This window comes from Sardina pilchardus, chromosome 3 (assembly GCF_963854185.1).
Source record: "Sardina pilchardus chromosome 3, fSarPil1.1, whole genome shotgun sequence".
In the NCBI taxonomy this organism is placed as follows: domain Eukaryota; kingdom Metazoa; phylum Chordata; class Actinopteri; order Clupeiformes; family Clupeidae; genus Sardina; species Sardina pilchardus.
The window spans coordinates 3,319,997-3,338,725 of NC_084996.1; the positions used below are offsets into that span (position 1 = coordinate 3,319,997).

General features: G+C 48.5%; 1 protein-coding gene across 1 annotated transcript in view; it reads left to right on the forward strand.

Moving 5' to 3' along the window:
* The window catches only part of caskin1 (CASK interacting protein 1), a gene marked incomplete in the record, with an annotated part of 112,375 nt that overhangs the window by 88,101 nt on the left and 5,545 nt on the right, over positions 1-18,729 (forward strand). Inside the window, 9 exon segments of the mRNA XM_062533339.1 lie at positions 2,032-2,140; positions 3,443-3,587; positions 4,087-4,181; positions 4,622-4,739; positions 8,135-8,359; positions 10,885-10,989; positions 13,083-13,198; positions 14,166-14,262; positions 14,732-14,835. Of these exon segments, the coding sequence (XP_062389323.1) occupies positions 2,032-2,140; positions 3,443-3,587; positions 4,087-4,181; positions 4,622-4,739; positions 8,135-8,359; positions 10,885-10,989; positions 13,083-13,198; positions 14,166-14,262; positions 14,732-14,835 (1,114 nt within the window).

The following is an 18,729-nucleotide window of genomic DNA, read 5'->3' on the forward strand; positions in this document are numbered from 1 at the left end:
TTGGAGCTGTGCTGGTCGGTGACCCCCCTCTCCTGCTCCCCGCTGGCTGCACACTCTCATAAGAGCACAGGGGCTGCTCACTCTCATAAGAGCACAGGGGCTGCACACTCTCATAAGAGCACAGGGGCTGCACACTCTCATAAGAGCACAGGGGCTGCACACTCTCATAAGAGCACAGGGGCTGCTCACTCTCATAAGAGCACAGGGGCTGCTCACTCTCATAAGAGCACAGGGGCTGCTCACTCTCATAAGAGCACAGGGGCTGCACACTCTCATTAGAGCACAGGGGCTGCTCACTCTCATAAGAGCACAGGGGCTGCTCACTCTCATAAGAGCACAGGGGCTGCTCACTCTCATAAGAGCACAGGGGCTGCACACTCTCATAAGAGCACAGGGGCTGCACACACAGGGGCTGCTCACTCTCATAAGAGCACAGGGGCTGCACACTCTCATAAGAGCACAGGGGCTGCTCACTCTCATAAGAGCACAGGGGCTGCACACTCTCATAAGAGCACAGGGGCTGCACACTCTCATAAGAGCACAGGGGCTGCTCACTCTCATAAGAGCACAGGGGCTGCACACTCTCATAAGAGCACAGGGGCTGCACACTCTCATAAGAGCACAGGGGCTGCTCACTCTCATAAGAGCACAGGGGCTGCACACTCTCATAAGAGCACAGGGGCTGCTCACTCTCATAAGAGCACAGGGGCTGCTGCTGTCACATGTCACCTACTGTACCTGCCTGCTCTGCGAGGTGCACTAGTGCTGCTGCTGCTGCTGCTGCTGACACAGATGGATGTGCAGCATTACGACCAAAACCTTTGATTTGCTCATTTTCTTTGCTTTGTGTGTGTATGTGTGTGTGAGAATGTGTGCGTGCATGTGTGCGTGCATGCGTGTGTGTGCACATATGTGTGTGTGTGTGTGTGTGTGTGTGTGTGTGCGTAACAGGAACATGACACGTGTGCGTGACAAGTCCATGTACTGTGCATATTGGCCTCTAAGGCTATAGGTTGGAGAAGACAGTTTCATCCCCATATCACCCTTGAATAGCACTAAAACTATTTTAGCTACCTTTCTCCTCTCCCCCCCTCATCTCCATCTTCCTCCTCTTCCTCCTCTTCCTCCTTCCCCTTTCATCTTCTCTCCTCTCACCCAGTTTCGGCTCTGAATTCAGTTTAGAGCCAGTCGCTCAGTTGCTCTCAAAGTGCTAAGAGTGTGTGTTGTGTTGTGAGGTGACCAGGCTGGACAGACAGGCTGAAGAGGCCGGTAGTGAGTGATGTACTAGTAGTGTACTATTTAGATAGATCTGAATGGATGGTGTGACAGTACCTGGTTGAGGCCTCAGTGCTGCCACCCACAGGTGATGGATATGCATGACATAGAACCTTGGAAATCCTGAACCTGATTGTAGTGAGAGGGTTAGTTATCAAGGATCTCTGCTGTAGGGTGATGATGTTACCTCCAGAGCATCACAGAGTTATACTGTCACAGAGTTAAACTGCTCACACTGCAGTTCATGCAGACATGGAATATAGAGACACTGAATAATTCACTTATAAATCCCTCATTATCTACCTCCATTTACCATTTACTTCGCTATTACTTTGCTATTAGCTATAGCGATAACAGCAAAAAAATATTGTCCTAGCTCATAATGACGACGTCCACACATAAACTATAACTATAATGACATGAGGAACGATATCGCTGGGGATCACTTTCAGAGCGATTTTGAGCACGATAAAAAGCTGACAGCCAATCAGAATCCATCCAATGTTAGCCATCACATTCATCAACACAAAGACAGTTATCATTTCCTGGTGTGGACAGCCCTTATTAGGTCATCTAATGCCATTGCTTGAGGTGTGATGCATAATGGCTGCGCCCAGGTGAGTGCTACACATTGGTGGTGGTTAGTGAGCTTCCCCCTTCGCTGTGAAGCTCTATGAGTGTCTAGAAAAGCGCTAAATCAATGTAACGTGTTCTTCTTTTTTCCAACCCCTCTGTCATGTGTGTGCCCATTAACAGACTGCTGATCCAGGCTGGCATCGACATAAACAGGCAGACCAAAGCGGGCACGGCCCTCCACGAGGCTGCCCTTTGTGGGAAAACCGACGTGGTGCGACTCCTCCTTGATGTGAGTATAGTTTACACTACTGACCACAGGCCAAGAGCATTGGTATCACAGTCAATGTCCAGTTGTGACCATAGCAGTCAAAGAGTCCCATTTATGGTCATTTGGACTGTTTATAATTTAATTTTTTAGGGTCTACTTGAATTGATTTACAGTGCCTAAGTGTTCTCAAAATAGAAGTCTTTAGAGCTGGAGGTTTTCACGCGCATGTGTTTTTGGTTGTGTGGAGTCTTCCGTGAGCAGTAGCGCGGTCCCTGTTGGGGATGGCACCTGTAGGGTTGTGAAATGCACTCGTTTTAAACTGATTTCTCCTCCTCCTCCTCCTCCTCCTCCTCCTCGCACAGCCTGCCTCTTCTCTCGGATGCTTTTCACACTCTCAGCAGAAGCCCAGGCTCTGAGCAGCAGGGAGAGACTCTCTGGGGAACTGACTCCAGATCCAGAGCTAGATCAGTGTAGGGGTCTCAGCTCCCACAAGACCAGCGTCCCGCTCCCGCCGGCGTCTCCTGCAAATCCGTGGAAATGTTTTTGTCCAACTCCCTCATGCATCTTTCATGCTCCGACTCGCTCCCGACCTGACGTTTACACTGGATGGAGTTTTCAGTCCCGTTCCTGTCAACTTCCATTAGAATCGGTTGTGCCTGAAAACCACTAACCATGTGTTTGCGTATGTAAAAATATGGGTGTTTTTTTTGCTGCCCTCATGAAAACATGAGTAACATTCTGTTGTTTAAGGCAGCAAAACTCTACTTTTGAATTTGATTTTTTCTATATGCATTCATATTTTTTAATGCAAGTCGTGTCTTTCTCTGACACACACCTACCCTGCCACACCTGCAATTAAAATGAGTCCTGAGCAATGCCACACACTTTTCAGTCCCGTGGGAGTCCGGGCCCTCTGGATCGGTACACTGCAGTCAGTCGTATCAATCAGCCCGATGTTAATGTCGCTATCTCTATTCCGCCATCTTTCCTCTACAGCTTGGCCCTCTCTCTCTCACATGTGCCATGCGTTTGCTAGGAGAGGCCTGCGCGTGGCCCTGCACTTAGTGAACAAGAGCAGAGACAGGGCTTCCCATCTGCTTCCTTGGTGCTAGTGCTTGACTTGGGTCACGAGTCGCCCTCCTTCCAAGCACAAAAGGGAACTTGGAGCGTGTTTGGTTTCACAACGATGCACCCTTACTTAGCCGTGGACTCCAGTCGTTTGAACTTTGGTCTGCTCCTCCTCCCCCTCTCTGTCTCTCCTCCTCTGCACTCGTCTGTCTGTCTCTCTCTCTCTCTCTCTCTCTCTCTCTGTCTCTCTCTCAGAGTGGCATCAATGCGTCTGTGAGGAACACGTACAGCCAGACGGCACTGGACATCGTGTACCAGTTCACAGCCACGCAGGCCAGCCGCGAGATCAAACAGATGCTCCGAGGTGAGATGCTGGAGCCAGGGGGAGATGGGGTGGAAGGTCAGTGACGGAAAAGGGAAGACTGGGGATAATTGGGTTTTGGTGTGTGTGTGTGTGTGTGTGTGTGTGTATGACTGTGTGACTGTGAGTGTGTGTGTGAGAGAGAGAGAGAGAGACAGAGTGTGTGTGTGTGTGTGTGTGAGAGAGAGAGTATGTGTGTGTGGGTGTGTGTGAGTGTATGGATTGAGCTATTTTTGTTTTTGTTTTTTTTATTCAAAGTTTGATTAAAACCTGACTGATTCTTAAGCTAAATTACTTGTATGTTTAAACTGTGCCCTCAGAGTTGTATTTCTTTGTGTGTGTGTTTGTCTCTGTGGGTGTGTGTGTGTCTGTGTGTGTCTGTGTGTCTGTGTCTGGGTCTGTGTCTGCGTGTGTGTGTGTGTGTGTGTGTGTGCGCGCGCGCGCTTGTGTGTGTGTGTGTGTGTGTGTGTGTGTGTGTGTGTGTGTGTGTGTGTGTCTGTGTGTGTGTACACGTGTGCGTGCACGTGTGTGTCTCCAGATGCCTCAGCAGCACTGCAGGTCAGAGCTCTGCAGGACTACTGTAACAATTACGACCTGACCAGCCTCAACATCAAAGCCGGAGACGTCATTACCGTGAGACTCCTCACCCCCCCTCTACAGTACCATTAATGAGTCATGTTGAGCACACAGCGTCATATGAGAACTCAGAGTTGTAATCTCTAGTTGGTATCATTTCTATCTTATTATATATAAGTCCTCCCTCTACTACAGTAAGTGACTACAAAGCATTACTTCTAATCAAATCACAGTGATACTGATAGCAGGGTTGTTTTTTTCTTTGTGCTTTTATACATTTTCATCTGTAGATGGTGCTGTAATCCATGGATTTATTCTTTAGACTGTTAATACAGCCTTGAGGGGTTTACATAATGTGTGCATATAGTTTATTTGTCCTACATCCTCAATGACAAAGGTATAGAACTAGGAAGTAGGTAATTGGAAGGCAGTGTTTGTGTGTAGGGAAATGCTCCCCTAAAAGTGTGTCTGACGAGATGTTCTTTGTCCGATCGAAGGTGCTGGAACAACACGTGGATGGCCGGTGGAAGGGCTGTATCCATGACAACCGAACAGGAAATGACAGAGTGGGCTATTTCCCCTCTACCCTGGTGGAGGTGATCAGCAAGAGAACAGGTACATGGTGTCTGTTGTGGGCTAGGGACGCAGGTGAGTTTAGCTCTAAGGGGAAGTGCAGGAGGAAATCTCTCCCTGAGACCACAGGGAAAGGATAGGTCATGTAGAACGGGGAAGGTGTATATAGACACATGCAATGGATCTCTCTCTCCTGTGCAGGTGTATTTGTATGTTCATGGAATTTTCCAGAAGGACCAAGACGCTTGAACGAACCTGTGCTGAAGCTAGCGGAAACACGGTGATCGCAGTTTGCGTGTGGTTGAGATGCTCATCAAAATTGTCTCCAGATGTGTTTGCACTTACCGCAGTCACTTGAGGAACGGTAGTGCTATCAAGACTCTGATACATAGGGCACACATGTTCCTGGGATTCTCTATGTGTCAGTAGTCTTCTGTCCGATCAATCTTCTGGGCTTTTAGACAGCTAAGAGATCCCTCAGTAAGGTTGAAAGGTCGCCCTCTGCTGGTGATCAATGCATCAGTCCCACCATTCACACAATGTGTTTCTGTGTGTATGTATGTGTGTGTGTGTGTGTGTGTGTGCCTCTTGTCTGCTCTCTACTGGGGCAACAGCAGCCATTGACAGCCAGATCTAGAACACACACACACACACACACACACACATACGCACAGTCCAGCTTTTCCCAACGGTGTTACCATGACAACCTCCATGACGGCCACTGCCAAATCCTGGCTCCTTGCTAATGTATGTTTGCGTCACGTGACCGTCGAGCACAGCTGACTGGATTTTGCACTGATGCCGAGAGGAGGCTGGCAGGATCGGGGCGAGTCTGGGAAACGCTGCGATTCAGCGTGACACAATTACTCGCACTGACTCACCACTTCAGGCCAGCACAAAGCGGCGCTGCCAATCACAACATCTGCGGCTAGCTTTGCCCATTACAGATGGCGTTCGGTAGAGGACGTCATCTGAAGAAGAAGACCCATCTGTTCAGTGTGTATTTTTAAGATCAGAATTATTTGATTAGAAAACAATGGCTAATTTAATGAAACTCTGAGGCAAAACATTTGGCTTGATTATTGTTGTCGTTCTGAAATAGTAATTAATTTCCTTTTACGTTATGCAGCGTGTTGTGCAACCACCACCAGTTATTTGCCATTTACGCAAAGGAAGATTTTTCAAGGGGGATACGAGACAGACGTCTGACTTTTAGCAGGGCAGGGTAGCCAGATTCTGCTGCGTTCTGAGAAGTTGAGTTATGACGGGACAAGTTACGATGGGCCATAAATCAAAAGTCATGGAGATGCTGAATGTAAAGAAAGAGACAAAACAAAAGTCAGTGTGTGTGTTTGCATGAATGTCAGTGAGCATCTGCACGTATGGGTGTGTGTGTGTGTGTGTGTGTGTGTGTGTGTGTGTGTGCGGATGTACGTGTGTGTGTGTGTGTGTGTGTGTGTGTGTGTTTGCGTAATGCCAGGTGACAGTAATGAGCAGGTGGCAGACAGCCACACACTTCCCGCTTGTCAGACTCTCGCGGAGGAGACGACAGCGATCGAGAGCGCTCCCAAGCCCTCGGCGGCGACGCCAAGCCTGGAGACGGACAGCCGACGTGCTCAGAATCTCCGCCGGCTGGAGAGAGAATAAAGGGAGGCAGAGAGGGACGAGAGAGAAAAAACAGCCATTCAGAGAGAGAGAGAGAACCCTGTTCCTCTCCTGCCAAGGAAAAGCACGCGCGAGAGAGAGAGAGAGAAAGAAAGAAAGAAAGAGAAAGGGAGAGAGAGAGATGCTTTCTAAGCAGCACAGTGCCTGAAGAGGATTGCTGGCCCTCCTCCTCCTCCTCCTCCTCCTCCTCCACCTCCCTCTCTACCCTGATTCCACTCAGACAGACCTGAGGGGTCAGATGACTCACAGGGGCTCTTTTAGCTCAGCCGTGAAAAGGACGCACGCTCTAGAGGAAGCGCCCCAAATACAGCTGCAACCACGAGCATGCCCAGCGCTGTCGCTTCACTCGTTTGCTTTTAAGGTGGCTAGAGTGGGGGATTTTTCAGTGTTATCATCTGTGTACGACTGTATATATCTCATGCTTCAGTCTGGCAGAGCCTCCTCTGTGTGTGTCAGTGTGTGTGTGTGCAAGAGTGTGTGTGTGTGTGTGTGTGTGTGTGTGAGTTTGCAAGGCCATGTTTGAGTCTGTGGTTGTGATTGTGAATGTGTGTGTGTGTGTGTGTGTGTGTTATATGTGCTCGCTTCTCACAGCAGTCACTTAACCCACACTCACCCTCCTCCCATCTGTTGCTCACTCTATGTAGAATTAACACACCGTCATATAGTGCACTTACACACACACACACACACACACACACACACTCCACATGTGCGTGGAGGTGAAGCCAGTGGAGTAGAGTGTGTAGACCCACGCTCATGTCATGTCTCAGAGGCAGCAGTGGTGGATGTCCGCTGTGCTGTAGGTACTTTACCGCTGAAGCGCGGCGGAGTCTAACCAGGCTGAGAGATGACTGGCTTTTATCCACACGGCCTTCCTACAGGGCTGTGTGAGTCATCGCTCAGCACACTTACAGTAGGCCATGAGAAAAAAAGACAACTCTCTCACAGACACTTACTCTCTAACACAGGCACACACACACATGTACGCAGAGAGGAATACACACACACACACACACACACACACACACACACACACACACACACACACACACACACACACACACACACACACACACTCACACGCTGGGAATGTGAGAGTGCATGGCAACTGCATAATGCGGGAGAGAAATGGAGAGGTCTGTGTCTGGACCTCCCATCAGGTGTCCATCACGTATCCCACTGCGTAGAGAGCACAGAGGGGACGTGATGAATATTCCATTAAATACATGCAAGATAGCCAGCCATTCACATCTGCCCCATTCATTTTGTATAAATATATATATATGTAAATGTAAGTGGACGCACATATATATATGTGTGTGTTCATCCACTCATGTCATAGATGATACAGTGAGCATGCATATGTATATTATGCAACATTATTGATTAATGATTAATTGATTAATAATAGGATATTTTGGGTGAAGGGAGAGAGAATAATAGAACAGAATCAGAGGGCAGCTGATTTGGTTTTTTTAACACTTTTAATTTCCCTCCGTAATTTTACGTTGACTTGTGTTGTGTTATGTTGACTTACTTATGTTTCATTCATTTAACCCTTTCTGAACGCTTTGTTTGTTTGTTTTTTTTGTGTTTCTGTTTTCTTAATTTTTGTGATTTTATGTTTGTCTTCTCTTACATGTTCTTTTTGTTTTTCTTTTCCTTTTTTCCTTTCTTCTTTTCTTCCTTGTCCCCTTTCTGTTGTGTTGTCCTTCTCGTCGCTTGTCGTTTGTTGTTGTTGTCGTCGTTGTTGTTGTCGTTGTCGTATCTAGGTTCATGGAGCACAGTCATTAATACCCAACAGTATCAAAAGATACAGCTGAGCGCGCCAGCCAGCGCCCCGGCAGCCGTGGTCAACGGCGAGTCGTGCCATCAGTATCATATCCTGCCGCCTCCTCCACCTCCGCCCAACCATCATCAATCCCATCAGCCCCTTTTCACTTCCTTTGGCTATAACAGGTCTGAGAGCACCTCAGGAGATCTGCCCTGTGGACAAGGTACAGGCCCCCAATACTGCCTCCACTGCTTCAAAATTATTATTATTATTATTATTCATTATTATTATTACTATTATTATTATTATTCACTAAGCTTGAGGGAATGGTCTTTATGTCAATAAATTTGGATTTATTCGTCAGATCACTTCATCATTTCACAAGATTACTGTGGTGCACTGGTGTGGCAAAACAGACATTCCTTTGAGCTTTTTGAATAAGCTTATTTTTTTTTGCTTATTAATTATATGGTTGTTTGTGTGTTTGCCTTTTTTTGCGTTGTCTCTTTTATTCAATTCTTAGAGCGGTCCCCAGTAGTTTTGTTTTTCTAACAAACTCAATATGTGCCTAACAGGAGTTATTCTCTATCCGTTTGTTTGACAAATACAGTAGATAGCCATGCTAGTTTCAAATACCAAGTCTGTCCCATCAGAACACAGACCAGAGAACAGGAAAACAGAGACCCACTTGAGTAGTGTCCTTAAGGCTGGAAAAGGGGAGAACCGATTGGGCTCTGTTTATATTCTGAAAGGATTTTTTGTTTTGTTGTTTTGTTTATTGTTTGTCTCCCTCTGTACTTGTGTCCACTACTGGCCGCTGCCTCCCTCTCTCCCTCTCTCTGCTGTATTATTCGCTCGTACTGTATGTGAGGTGCTCCCTCCCACAGTTTTGCTGCTGTCCAATCCTCTCTCCAAACCAGATTGACTGACAGAATGCATGGCCATATTTGCCCGCTAACGATCCAGGAAGTGCAGCTCCTGTGACATCTCCCATCAGTGTGTGAATGCATCAAGTCCTCCAGTGTCTCTGTACGCCGCGTCTCTTGTGAACGTGTGTGTGTGTGTGTGTGTGTGTGTGTGTGTGTGTGTGTGTGTGTGTGTGTGTGTGTGTGTGTGTATGTGTGTCTTTCCTCTAATCTATTCCTCTCATAAATCTGTCTTGCTTTGTGTCTCTTTAATCCCGGGGCCTTGTGCAGTTCTTCAAATTTAAGCCGACTTGCACTTGACTCCAGTGCTGACAGTGACAAATGGTCGCGTGCAATCTGGAAGTTGCGCTTCGGACTGGCTTTGCCTGCCGCTTTTCTCTTTGTCACTGAAGCATCAATCCCGTAGCTCTTGCTGCCTGGACAATACTCAAAATTAGTTATACTGCTGACTGCTGCCTGTTTTTATAGCCTAAGTCTTTTGTTTCCTGCTCGCTGAAAGTGCTCAGGTCTTCAGTATCACCTGAGTACACTGTCGCACGTCTGAAGGACAAAGAACAGAACGCTTTAAATCACTGAAGGAACTTCAATCACTTAACGTCTTCACAGAAGCTCTAGCATTTCTTATTTACATGGTGGTAGATTGGTGCTGTCACTCATCGGCAGATTAATGTATGACTATTTAGTTAAGTTCATAACATTTATTTTTCCTCATTTATTGTAAACTGAGAGAGTAATATAGAATTCTAATTTCCTGTTGGAAAGCCGATACGAATTGACATCAGTGAATCATGTCAACAGTGCTTGTCTGGAGAAACCAAGATCAGAGGCTTTGATAAAGGTGTTAATATGCTGTAATGTTTATAGGCAGTCATTGATGGGAGAAGATAGACGTTTGAATGATAAAGTTGTTTGACTAGATTGCCCAAAAGCTTCATAAATCAGCATAATGAGGGCATCTAAGCCTTGCAGGTTCAGGCCAATATTTCTTCTGCTGGGTGTACTAGGGCAATCTATACACACATCTCCAAAACAGTTGCTATTTCAGGTAAAAAATAGATCTGTTTCATCAACAAAGGCTTGGTCATTACTCTTTGTCTTTGCTGGGATCTTTGCACATTAATAAACCCCCAAAATGCTCTCCACCAGTTTCTATTGACCTTGAGATTCCAGATGGGTTATGCACTTGTAATGCACTGCAATTTCTCCTCTGAAACAAAATAACCAACATATATAAATATATCTGTATATATTATATATGTTTCCTCTCCTTGCACACCTGTTCCCTGAGGTATATATATTGTATGTATATGTGGATATACATGCATATTATATTTGTGTATAACTGTATATCAATGTTTCTCATATATATATGTGTGAATATACAATATATATGTGTGTGTGTGTGTGTGTGTGTGTGTGCGTGTGTGTGTGTGGCATGCACTGTGTGTGTGAGAGAGAGAATGACTCTGTGTGTATGTTTGAGGATAAGAAGATAAGATAAGATGCGATACGATAAGATAAGCGCTCTATTTTTGATTAGAATATTAATATACCAGGTGGACTGGTGGGTCTCCTCAGCTCCGCTGCCCTGCCTAGATTCTGTGCCTCTCGCTCGTGGGCCACGCGTGAGTGGCCCCCAGGCTCGGAGAGGTGCTCCGGGAGGCCCATGGGGTGTCGGGGGTGCGGTGGCGTACCTCGGAGGGGTGGGGCGGGGCGGGGAGGGGCGGGGAGGGGGCATCCATGGGCCCGTCAGGGGGTGCAGCCTGAGCGGTGAGCGGCCACTGGGCCCCCGGCGGCGTTAACGCTGGTTTCTGTGTTGAAGGTTCTCGCGGCTCGGAGTCCAGCCCTCACGGCTCGCCCACTCCCAGCGGCGGCCAGCAGGGCGGCAGCAGTGAGGAGATCTGGGTGCTGCGCAAACCGGTGGCAGGTAACGGCAGCAGGCCTGCTCCCCCTGCCCACCCCCCATCTCTTCCTCCTCCTCCTCCTCCTCATCTGCCCCCACCCCACCCCACCTCCCCTTCCTCTTGGTCTGAAGGTCTGGGTTGAAGATGTATCCATAAGCATATGCTGTACATGCTAAATCGCTATGCCACATCTAGGGTGGGGTAACAGGTAAAAGATAAGAACAGGGGGCACAGCTAAAATGTCCTCCATCTCTCAGGACATCTACTGTATCAGGACACGCCTAAAGCAATCGCAGCTCCTTGAATGTGTGTGTGTGTGTGTGTACGAGCTGTGAATGTCTTTGAACGTGTCTGAAGAATTGGCCTTGTTTTACAACATGGAGAGGTCGGCAGTTATATAAGCCACTTAAGTGGTGTCTGATTACTCATCCTGTAATGACTGCCTCTGATGAGCCACGGCCCCTCATCCTCTTTAGAAAATAAAAAAAACAGCAGCCCAGCCTGTTCTCAGTGGCTGTGGCCTAGAGATGACTTGTGGCCGATAGAGCCATTAGTCCGAGCCCTGACGCAGTGGGGCCGCCTCCATGTGCTTTAGATACACACTTGACCCCAAGCCTGCTTCTGTCGCTGTCCTCCCTCTGTCCCCCTCTTCCTTCCCTCCTTCCTTCCTTCCTCTTCTTCTCCTCTCCTCCTCTCCTCCCTCTCTTCCTCCTCTCCTCCCTCCCTCCCTCCCTCCCTCCCCCTCTCCTCCCACGGCGAGGCCTGCTGTGAGCAGCTGCTGCGTGTCTGACCTCACTCGTTTCGCTCGCCGGCTCGTTGGCTCGCGGCTGGCGGCCGGGGTCGCAGCCAAGCTCCCATCAGCCCTGCTGGCTTCCACTGACATCAGACATCATGGCCATCGGCAGCAGTGCGTGTGGACACACAGATGCTACACACACACACACACACACACAAGCACACACAAAAACGCACACACACACACACATGCTACACGTACAGACCCACACACAGATGCTACACGCACACACACATGCTCCACATGCACACCCACACATAGATGCTACACACGTACCCAAACATAGATACACACACAACATCCCTATAGTCCAACATCACATAAGCACATGTGCACCAAAAAAACATAGGTCATGCCAACTCATGCAAAATGCGCACTCATACTACTTCTCAATGCACACACACACACAACACACACACACACACACACACACACCCCTACAGACAGACCCATAAACACAGAAATAGCCACAGTGCGAGCATGCATACACACACACACACACACACGCTTACACAAATCCGGCATTCCCAGTGGAGGGGATGAGCAGTTCATTAGGGTCAGAAAGTCAGGCAGTGTTATGGGTCTGTTTGTCCACTTTGGTGTGTGTTCGTGTATGTGTACTGTATGTGTGCGTGTGTGTCTGGGCCTGGGCCCGCAAGCCTAGTCTGCCCTCTTCAGCCTGGTGTGTGTGCGTGTGTGTGTGCGTGTGTGTGTGTGTGTGTGTGTGTGTGTGTGTGCCATGTCCATGCTGTCTGCACTCTGCCATGTGATACAGTGTCTGAGCCTTACTGATGCGTGAGGCGTTCACCGTCTAGCTCATCTGTCTATCACGCTGTCTGTCTTTCGGAACCATTTTCTGCATCAGTCAGCAAGTCAAGAGCGATGTGCATGAGTGTGTGTGTGTGTGTGAGTGTGAGTGTGTGTGTGTGTGTGTGTGAGTGTGTGTGTGTGTGTGTGTGAGTGTGTGGGCGCACTTATTTGTGAGCGTGGGTTTGTTCACTTCCACACCACTCACGCCCCTGGCTTGTGTGTGTGTGAGTGTGTGTGTGTTTGTGTGTGTGTGTGTGTGTGGTGGACCTTCAGTGCATTGCAATGCAGCATGAGGCTTGGAGTGTGTATTGTGGTTAAATGAAAGACTGTCAGCACTGACTACGTATGTGTGTGTACGTGTGTTTGTGTGAATGCGTGTGTGTATGTCCCTGTATGTGTGTACGTCCCTGTGTGTGTGCGTGTGAATATGTTTGTTTGTGCATGTGAATGTGTGTGTGTGTGTGTGTGTGTGTGTGTGTGTGTGTGTGTGCATGTGTTGTATTGTTCCAGGTGGCGACCGCAGTAGTGTGGGTAGCTCGGGCAGCGTGGCTAGTGCCCGTTCCTCTGGCAGTGGGCAAAGTGCGAGCAGCGCCAACGTCATCCACGCCCAGGCAGAGGGGGTCAAGGTGAGTCTCACACACACACACACACACACACAAAAACACACACCCACCCACACACACACACACACACACACACACACACACACACACACACACAAACACACATACCAGAGGTAAAATAACAGTAAACAGATTCATGTATTACAGTAATAAGCTTGTTTAGTAGTATGGGATGTCAACCCTATGGATTTCCCTACTGCTCAGTAGTAAGGTTGCGCTGATCTATTCTTGTTACTCTTGAGTTTGTGTTGAGACGACAGGGAGAGCACCATGTTTTCAATCGGAATGAAAACTCCTGATCCAATCAGAATTTTAATGGTAATGGAAGAGATGGTGTAGTCCGTTCCTATTCCGAATGAACAGACGGTCAATCGGATTGACTGCTATATCTTCCCAATGAAAAGTAGGCAACAACAGCTATTCTGATCAAAGATTCTAAAGCGCTTGAAAACACCTGATTGGAATAGAACATAGGCTATCCCATGTCAACAGACGGCACAACATTTTCAATCGGAATAGTTTCATCGGAATGACAAAAGACCTGTCCATATAAATGTGGCTACTGATACCACCAACAGACGGATGACTAGTTTAGTTTAGCCTAAATGCTTTGATGCAAAGCAATGAAGCAATCACTAAACAGTTGGACTCTTTCAGAGGGATGTGCAGTATTACATCTTCAATATTATTTCTTTACGTGAACCACAAGGCAGTTGTCTCAACCAGCAGAGCAAGACACTAACCATCTGAAAGTCATTCATTCAGGGAGTTGAATAGCACTTTGTTATTGGATGCTATTTGGCTTTGCCTAAAATAGTCTCTTTCATTTTACATGCTTTTTATTTCACTATTGTGATATTATCAGTGTGGCAAAGCACTTGGGCATGTCTCACGCCAAAGGAAAGCCTGTGTGTGTATATGTGATGTGCTTGTTCATGATGATGACATTTTCCTGTGGTGCCACCTGTAGCTTCTGGCAACGGTCCTGTCCCAGTCCGCAAAGGCCAAGGAGCACCTGATGGATCAGTCCAAGTCTCTGGATCAGCCGTCAGGTGGCACCTTAAAGGGTTAGTATGATTGGAAGACATATAGAAGAAAGTGTGTGTCTGTGTGTGTGTGTGTGTGTGTGTGTGTGATTTGGTCTTACATTCTCTCACCTACACCACAGAACACACACGCCATGATGTAAGATGTGTCATCATCGGCGGTCCCTGAGGATCTCGGTGGACTTGGCTGCCGTTCCTCACGGGCAGATGGCACGCTAGCAGCCATCAGTGTGGGCGGGAGCGTAGCTCTGATTTGATTGGTCGAGGGGACTAGTTGGTTGCAAGGCAGCGAATGTGATTTGTTGTGGTCTGCCAATGTGTGAATGTGTGCGTGTGTGTGTACAGTATGTGTGTGTGTGTGTGTGTGTGTGTGTGTGTATGTGTAGGTGTGTGTGTGTGTGTGTGTGTGTGTGTGTGTGTGTAAGTGTGTGTATGTAAGTGGGTATGCGCGTGTGTGTGTTTGTGTAACACGCGTGCTTGTTCCTCGTAGGCACCTCCTCGCGCAGTCAGAGTGTGTCGAGCTGTCCCCTCCACGAGCAGCCATACGGGGAGGCGGGCCCTCCGAGGAAAGGGGAGGGGCCAGCGGAGCCGAAGGTAAGTGGCTCCCTCACGGACCACAGTCTCTCCATCCTTACCCTTACCTCGCTTCACCAGCTCACGCACACACACACACTCACACACACGTGTACACACACACACACACACACACACACACACATACACACACACCTGCATACTAAGTCTCACACACACACTCTCCGGTGGCACACTGAGGATGCTGCCCCAACACTTCCTCTCCCAGCTGGCCTCGTCCGTGCTGCGGGCGTTCGGCTGCAGCAACGATTCGGTGAGTGGGCTTCGCTTCGCCTCTCCGCGGTCTCCTCTCCTCTTCCTCTCCAAAAAGCTTCTCTTGTTCCTTCTCTCTCTCCTTCTCCCTCTCTCTCTCTCTCTGTCCGGTTCTGTTCTCTCTCTCTTTCTCTCTAAGCCTCTGGCTATCTGTCTCTGTGTCTCTCCCCCTTCTGTCAGATTCACTAACCGAGAAACACACACAGCTGTCCTGTGGTTCAAAGTTGGGCATGTTAATTTCCTGTTGGTGTTGTTGTTGTTGTTTTTGCTATTCTTTTAAGCTTCAGGAGTTCCATTGCAGCTGCTTTGTGTTGTTGAATCAGTTGCCGTGTTTGATCGTCTTTCAGTTGTTTGTCACAGTTTGCTTTGAGTATTTTCTTTTCGAAAGAGTACCCAACGAACAAGCACACAAACAAATAACGGCAGGATGTTGGCGTGGGTAGCATGGTGCTGTGATCCATGGTTTGGTCAAGACAGGTCAAACCCCTCAACTGCTCTCACGTGATTCTGAGTGTCCACCTGACAAAGCTAAACCCAGACAGCTGAAAGCTAACAAACATTAGCAGCCAATATCTTTGTGATGTGATGGAATGTTACCGGTCACAGGTGACACAGAGAAATGTCTTGTTCTGACCAATGAGGTCTGGACGATGCTGCCCTATAGGCGTCTTCACAGCGTGTGAAGTAGTTATCACCGCCTCTCCCTGTAGTTGGTTGAGATGGGAACCTGCCAGCTGCTTCTCGTGTCTGAAACATGCTTACTGTTGCATGGCCCGGTGTAGCGTGATGGCGGCCGAGCGAGCTAGTTCTGGTCACTCAGCAGCACCGCGGACAGAACGCGCCCAGCAGGGCCGCCCGGTGGAGCTGTGCGCTGGCCGTACGCTGGGATCCCGGCTCCACTGAGCAGAACCATCTGCCACTCCTCTCCCAGGCTCCCTCTCTCTCTCTCTCTCTTTCTCTCTCTCTCGCTCTCTCTCTCTCTCTCGCTTTCTCACACACAGATTCCCTCTTCCTCCTTCTCCTCCTCCTCCTCCTCGTCTGTTTCTTGGCTCCGTTGGCATTCTGAGCTGCATCCTCCCACGTCTGGAGGAGAGGCCTTTCACCAGGCAGCCAGGCAAGCAGGCAGGCAGGCAGGGCCTTTCATCTGTTGCCAGCCTTAAAGGTCTTGGCAGGATGCTGAATGTTGAGAGGCTCATTAGCATATACTCTTTTTTAGCTTGTTAGCATTTACAGCACAGTAGCTGTGTACATGAGAGATGGGAATAGTGTTGCTCAATAGATTTGCTATACAGTATCCCATCCACCTTGTCAAGGCACCGTATGAATGGTTCAGAGCAAGGGGAAAAGAAAACTATAAACCCAACCCCATTATTATTATCTAATAATACTAATACAACTAATAAAAGTACATTTAATGGGAGCAACCACTTTAGCATTGTAGGCTAGCACAATAAACAAAGATCTCTCAGGCAGGCAGGCAGGCAGGCCTCCTCAGCTGGACTCCCTTACAGCAGCACACTGGCCCATCCCACACCCCACTGCCCTTTACTGAGCACAGCCTCGTGTGTGGTACTTCTCAGCCCCCCTGAGCTAACAGAGAGTCTGGAGCTGTCCACACGGAGCAGTGGAGCAGGGCAGAGAGGAGCCGAGGGAGAGCTGACGGAGAGTGGAGCAGAGTGGACAGGGAGGGAGGGAGAGAGAGAGGGATAAAGAGAGAGAGAGAGCTAAAGAGAGACAGAGAGAGAGGGGGGACAGAGAGAGAGAGAGAGAGAGAGAAAAAGAGAGATGAGCGTTGAGGTCACTGATTAGGTTGAGTCATTGGTCTGGCTCCTCCTGGGGCAGTGGAGGAGTGAGACGTTCCTTCTGACAGCTCGCCTCACTCCGTCTTCAGAAGCTAACCCCCCCTCCCACCCTCCTCCTCCTCCTCCTCCTCCTCCTCCTCCTCCTCCTCCTCCTTCCTCCTCCCTCCTCCCTCCCTTCTGCTGCGTCGCACAGAGTCAGTGACAGACTGCCGCCTATCTTCTCTTTCTAGAGCTCAGAGGCTGTTGTCCAATGGCTGAGCGAATTTCAGCTGCAGGTCTACGCTCCAAACTTCATCACCGCGGGCTATGACATTGCCACCATTAGCCGTATGACCCCAGAGGTAAGAGCTGCAACAACCTTCCCCCACCCGACCCCTCTGACACGCCCAACCCCCCCCCCCCCCCCCCAAAAAAATAAAAAATAAACAAAAATGACCACCCTTTCCTCCGTGAGCGCATCACCACCAGGCCTTCTAAAGGTCCAGAATGAGCCAGCGCCCAGCTGAGTGTCAGCTGACCCCATTACGCAACACCATCCTCTCTCACGCCCCTTGGCTGGATGTTGCCAGTGGGTTGAGCTTTGTGCGTGGGCCGGATGGTGGGGCGAGTCCGAAAAACCGGCAAATCTGATTGGCCACACAGCTCCCCTCCACCACCACCACCAACCCCACCCCAACCCCAACCCCACCCCAGGCACACACCCCCCACCCCGCGAGTGGGCAGGATGAAGATCTTTTTCCCAACCTGTCATGGCGAGCCCCGAGCCAAACCATGAGCGCCAAACGGCATGCTCCCACTAACCGCGCCCCACCCCGCCCGCCCTCACCACGCACCTGCACCTGCACCTGCTCCTGCTCCTGCCACTGCGGTCGCTGCTGCTGCCGCCATGTTTGTCTGTGTCGTCGTCTGTGTATCCTCCTCCCCCTTGTCTGTTTTTTTTTGTCTTCTGGGAAAGAAAAAAAACAAGATTTTTGTCGCCAGCTTGACTTCTCAGTGAGGGATTAGATACTTTGGTCACAGTCTGTCTCTGCCAAAAAGAAGGGAAAAAAAGAAAGAAAAAGGAAAAGAAAGAGACAGTCCTGGATATGCTGTTCTCTCACTGAAACAGAAAATGCGTCGCTCTGACTGTACAGTCCTACTGTGCTGCTCACTTGTGTGAGACAGAGATAAGGACCCTGGCAATCCTCTCAGAGCCGTAGTACAGGTGGCCACTGATGAAGACAAGCTATGTTTTAATGAGATTCCCCTCCTGTCTGTCCAATGCAGACAGAGAGAATTAAGCAGAGCAGAATTAAAATGTCCAGACTTAGACCGCAAAGATGGGGGAACGATGACTAATGATCTTAACTTAGTCTGAAGATCACGGTTGATCTAAATCCAATAATTATATAATGGAAAGTGAATTAATCTGTGAATTCTTTTAGTAGAAAAAGGACGTATGATGGCAAGAGGCAAACTGACTAGAGAATAGCAAATTGTTCTATTGATTGTGTGGAAGTTTTTTAATTAAATCTTTCAGTTTTATTTCTCAATGGCTTCACTTACATAGGGGAATTAGGCAAAACCCAAATGAGTTTTTATTCGCAATCAGCTCAGTCTCATTTAGCAATTTGGCTCTTCTACGAATTCAATAACACCTTAATTACATGAGTGTTCTAGCACTGAAGGAAAATATATTCATTAGCACGACTTGGAAAAGTGTAGAGAACAATTGCAAACTTTGGATGTGGTTGGCTTTGTTACTGGAGGGTACTCTGAAAAGGCTTCTTCTGTCACCTAGAGCAATTGTTCTTTTTTTGCTTTGTTCTCCATTTCTTTTGGGATTCTCACTGCATTCATC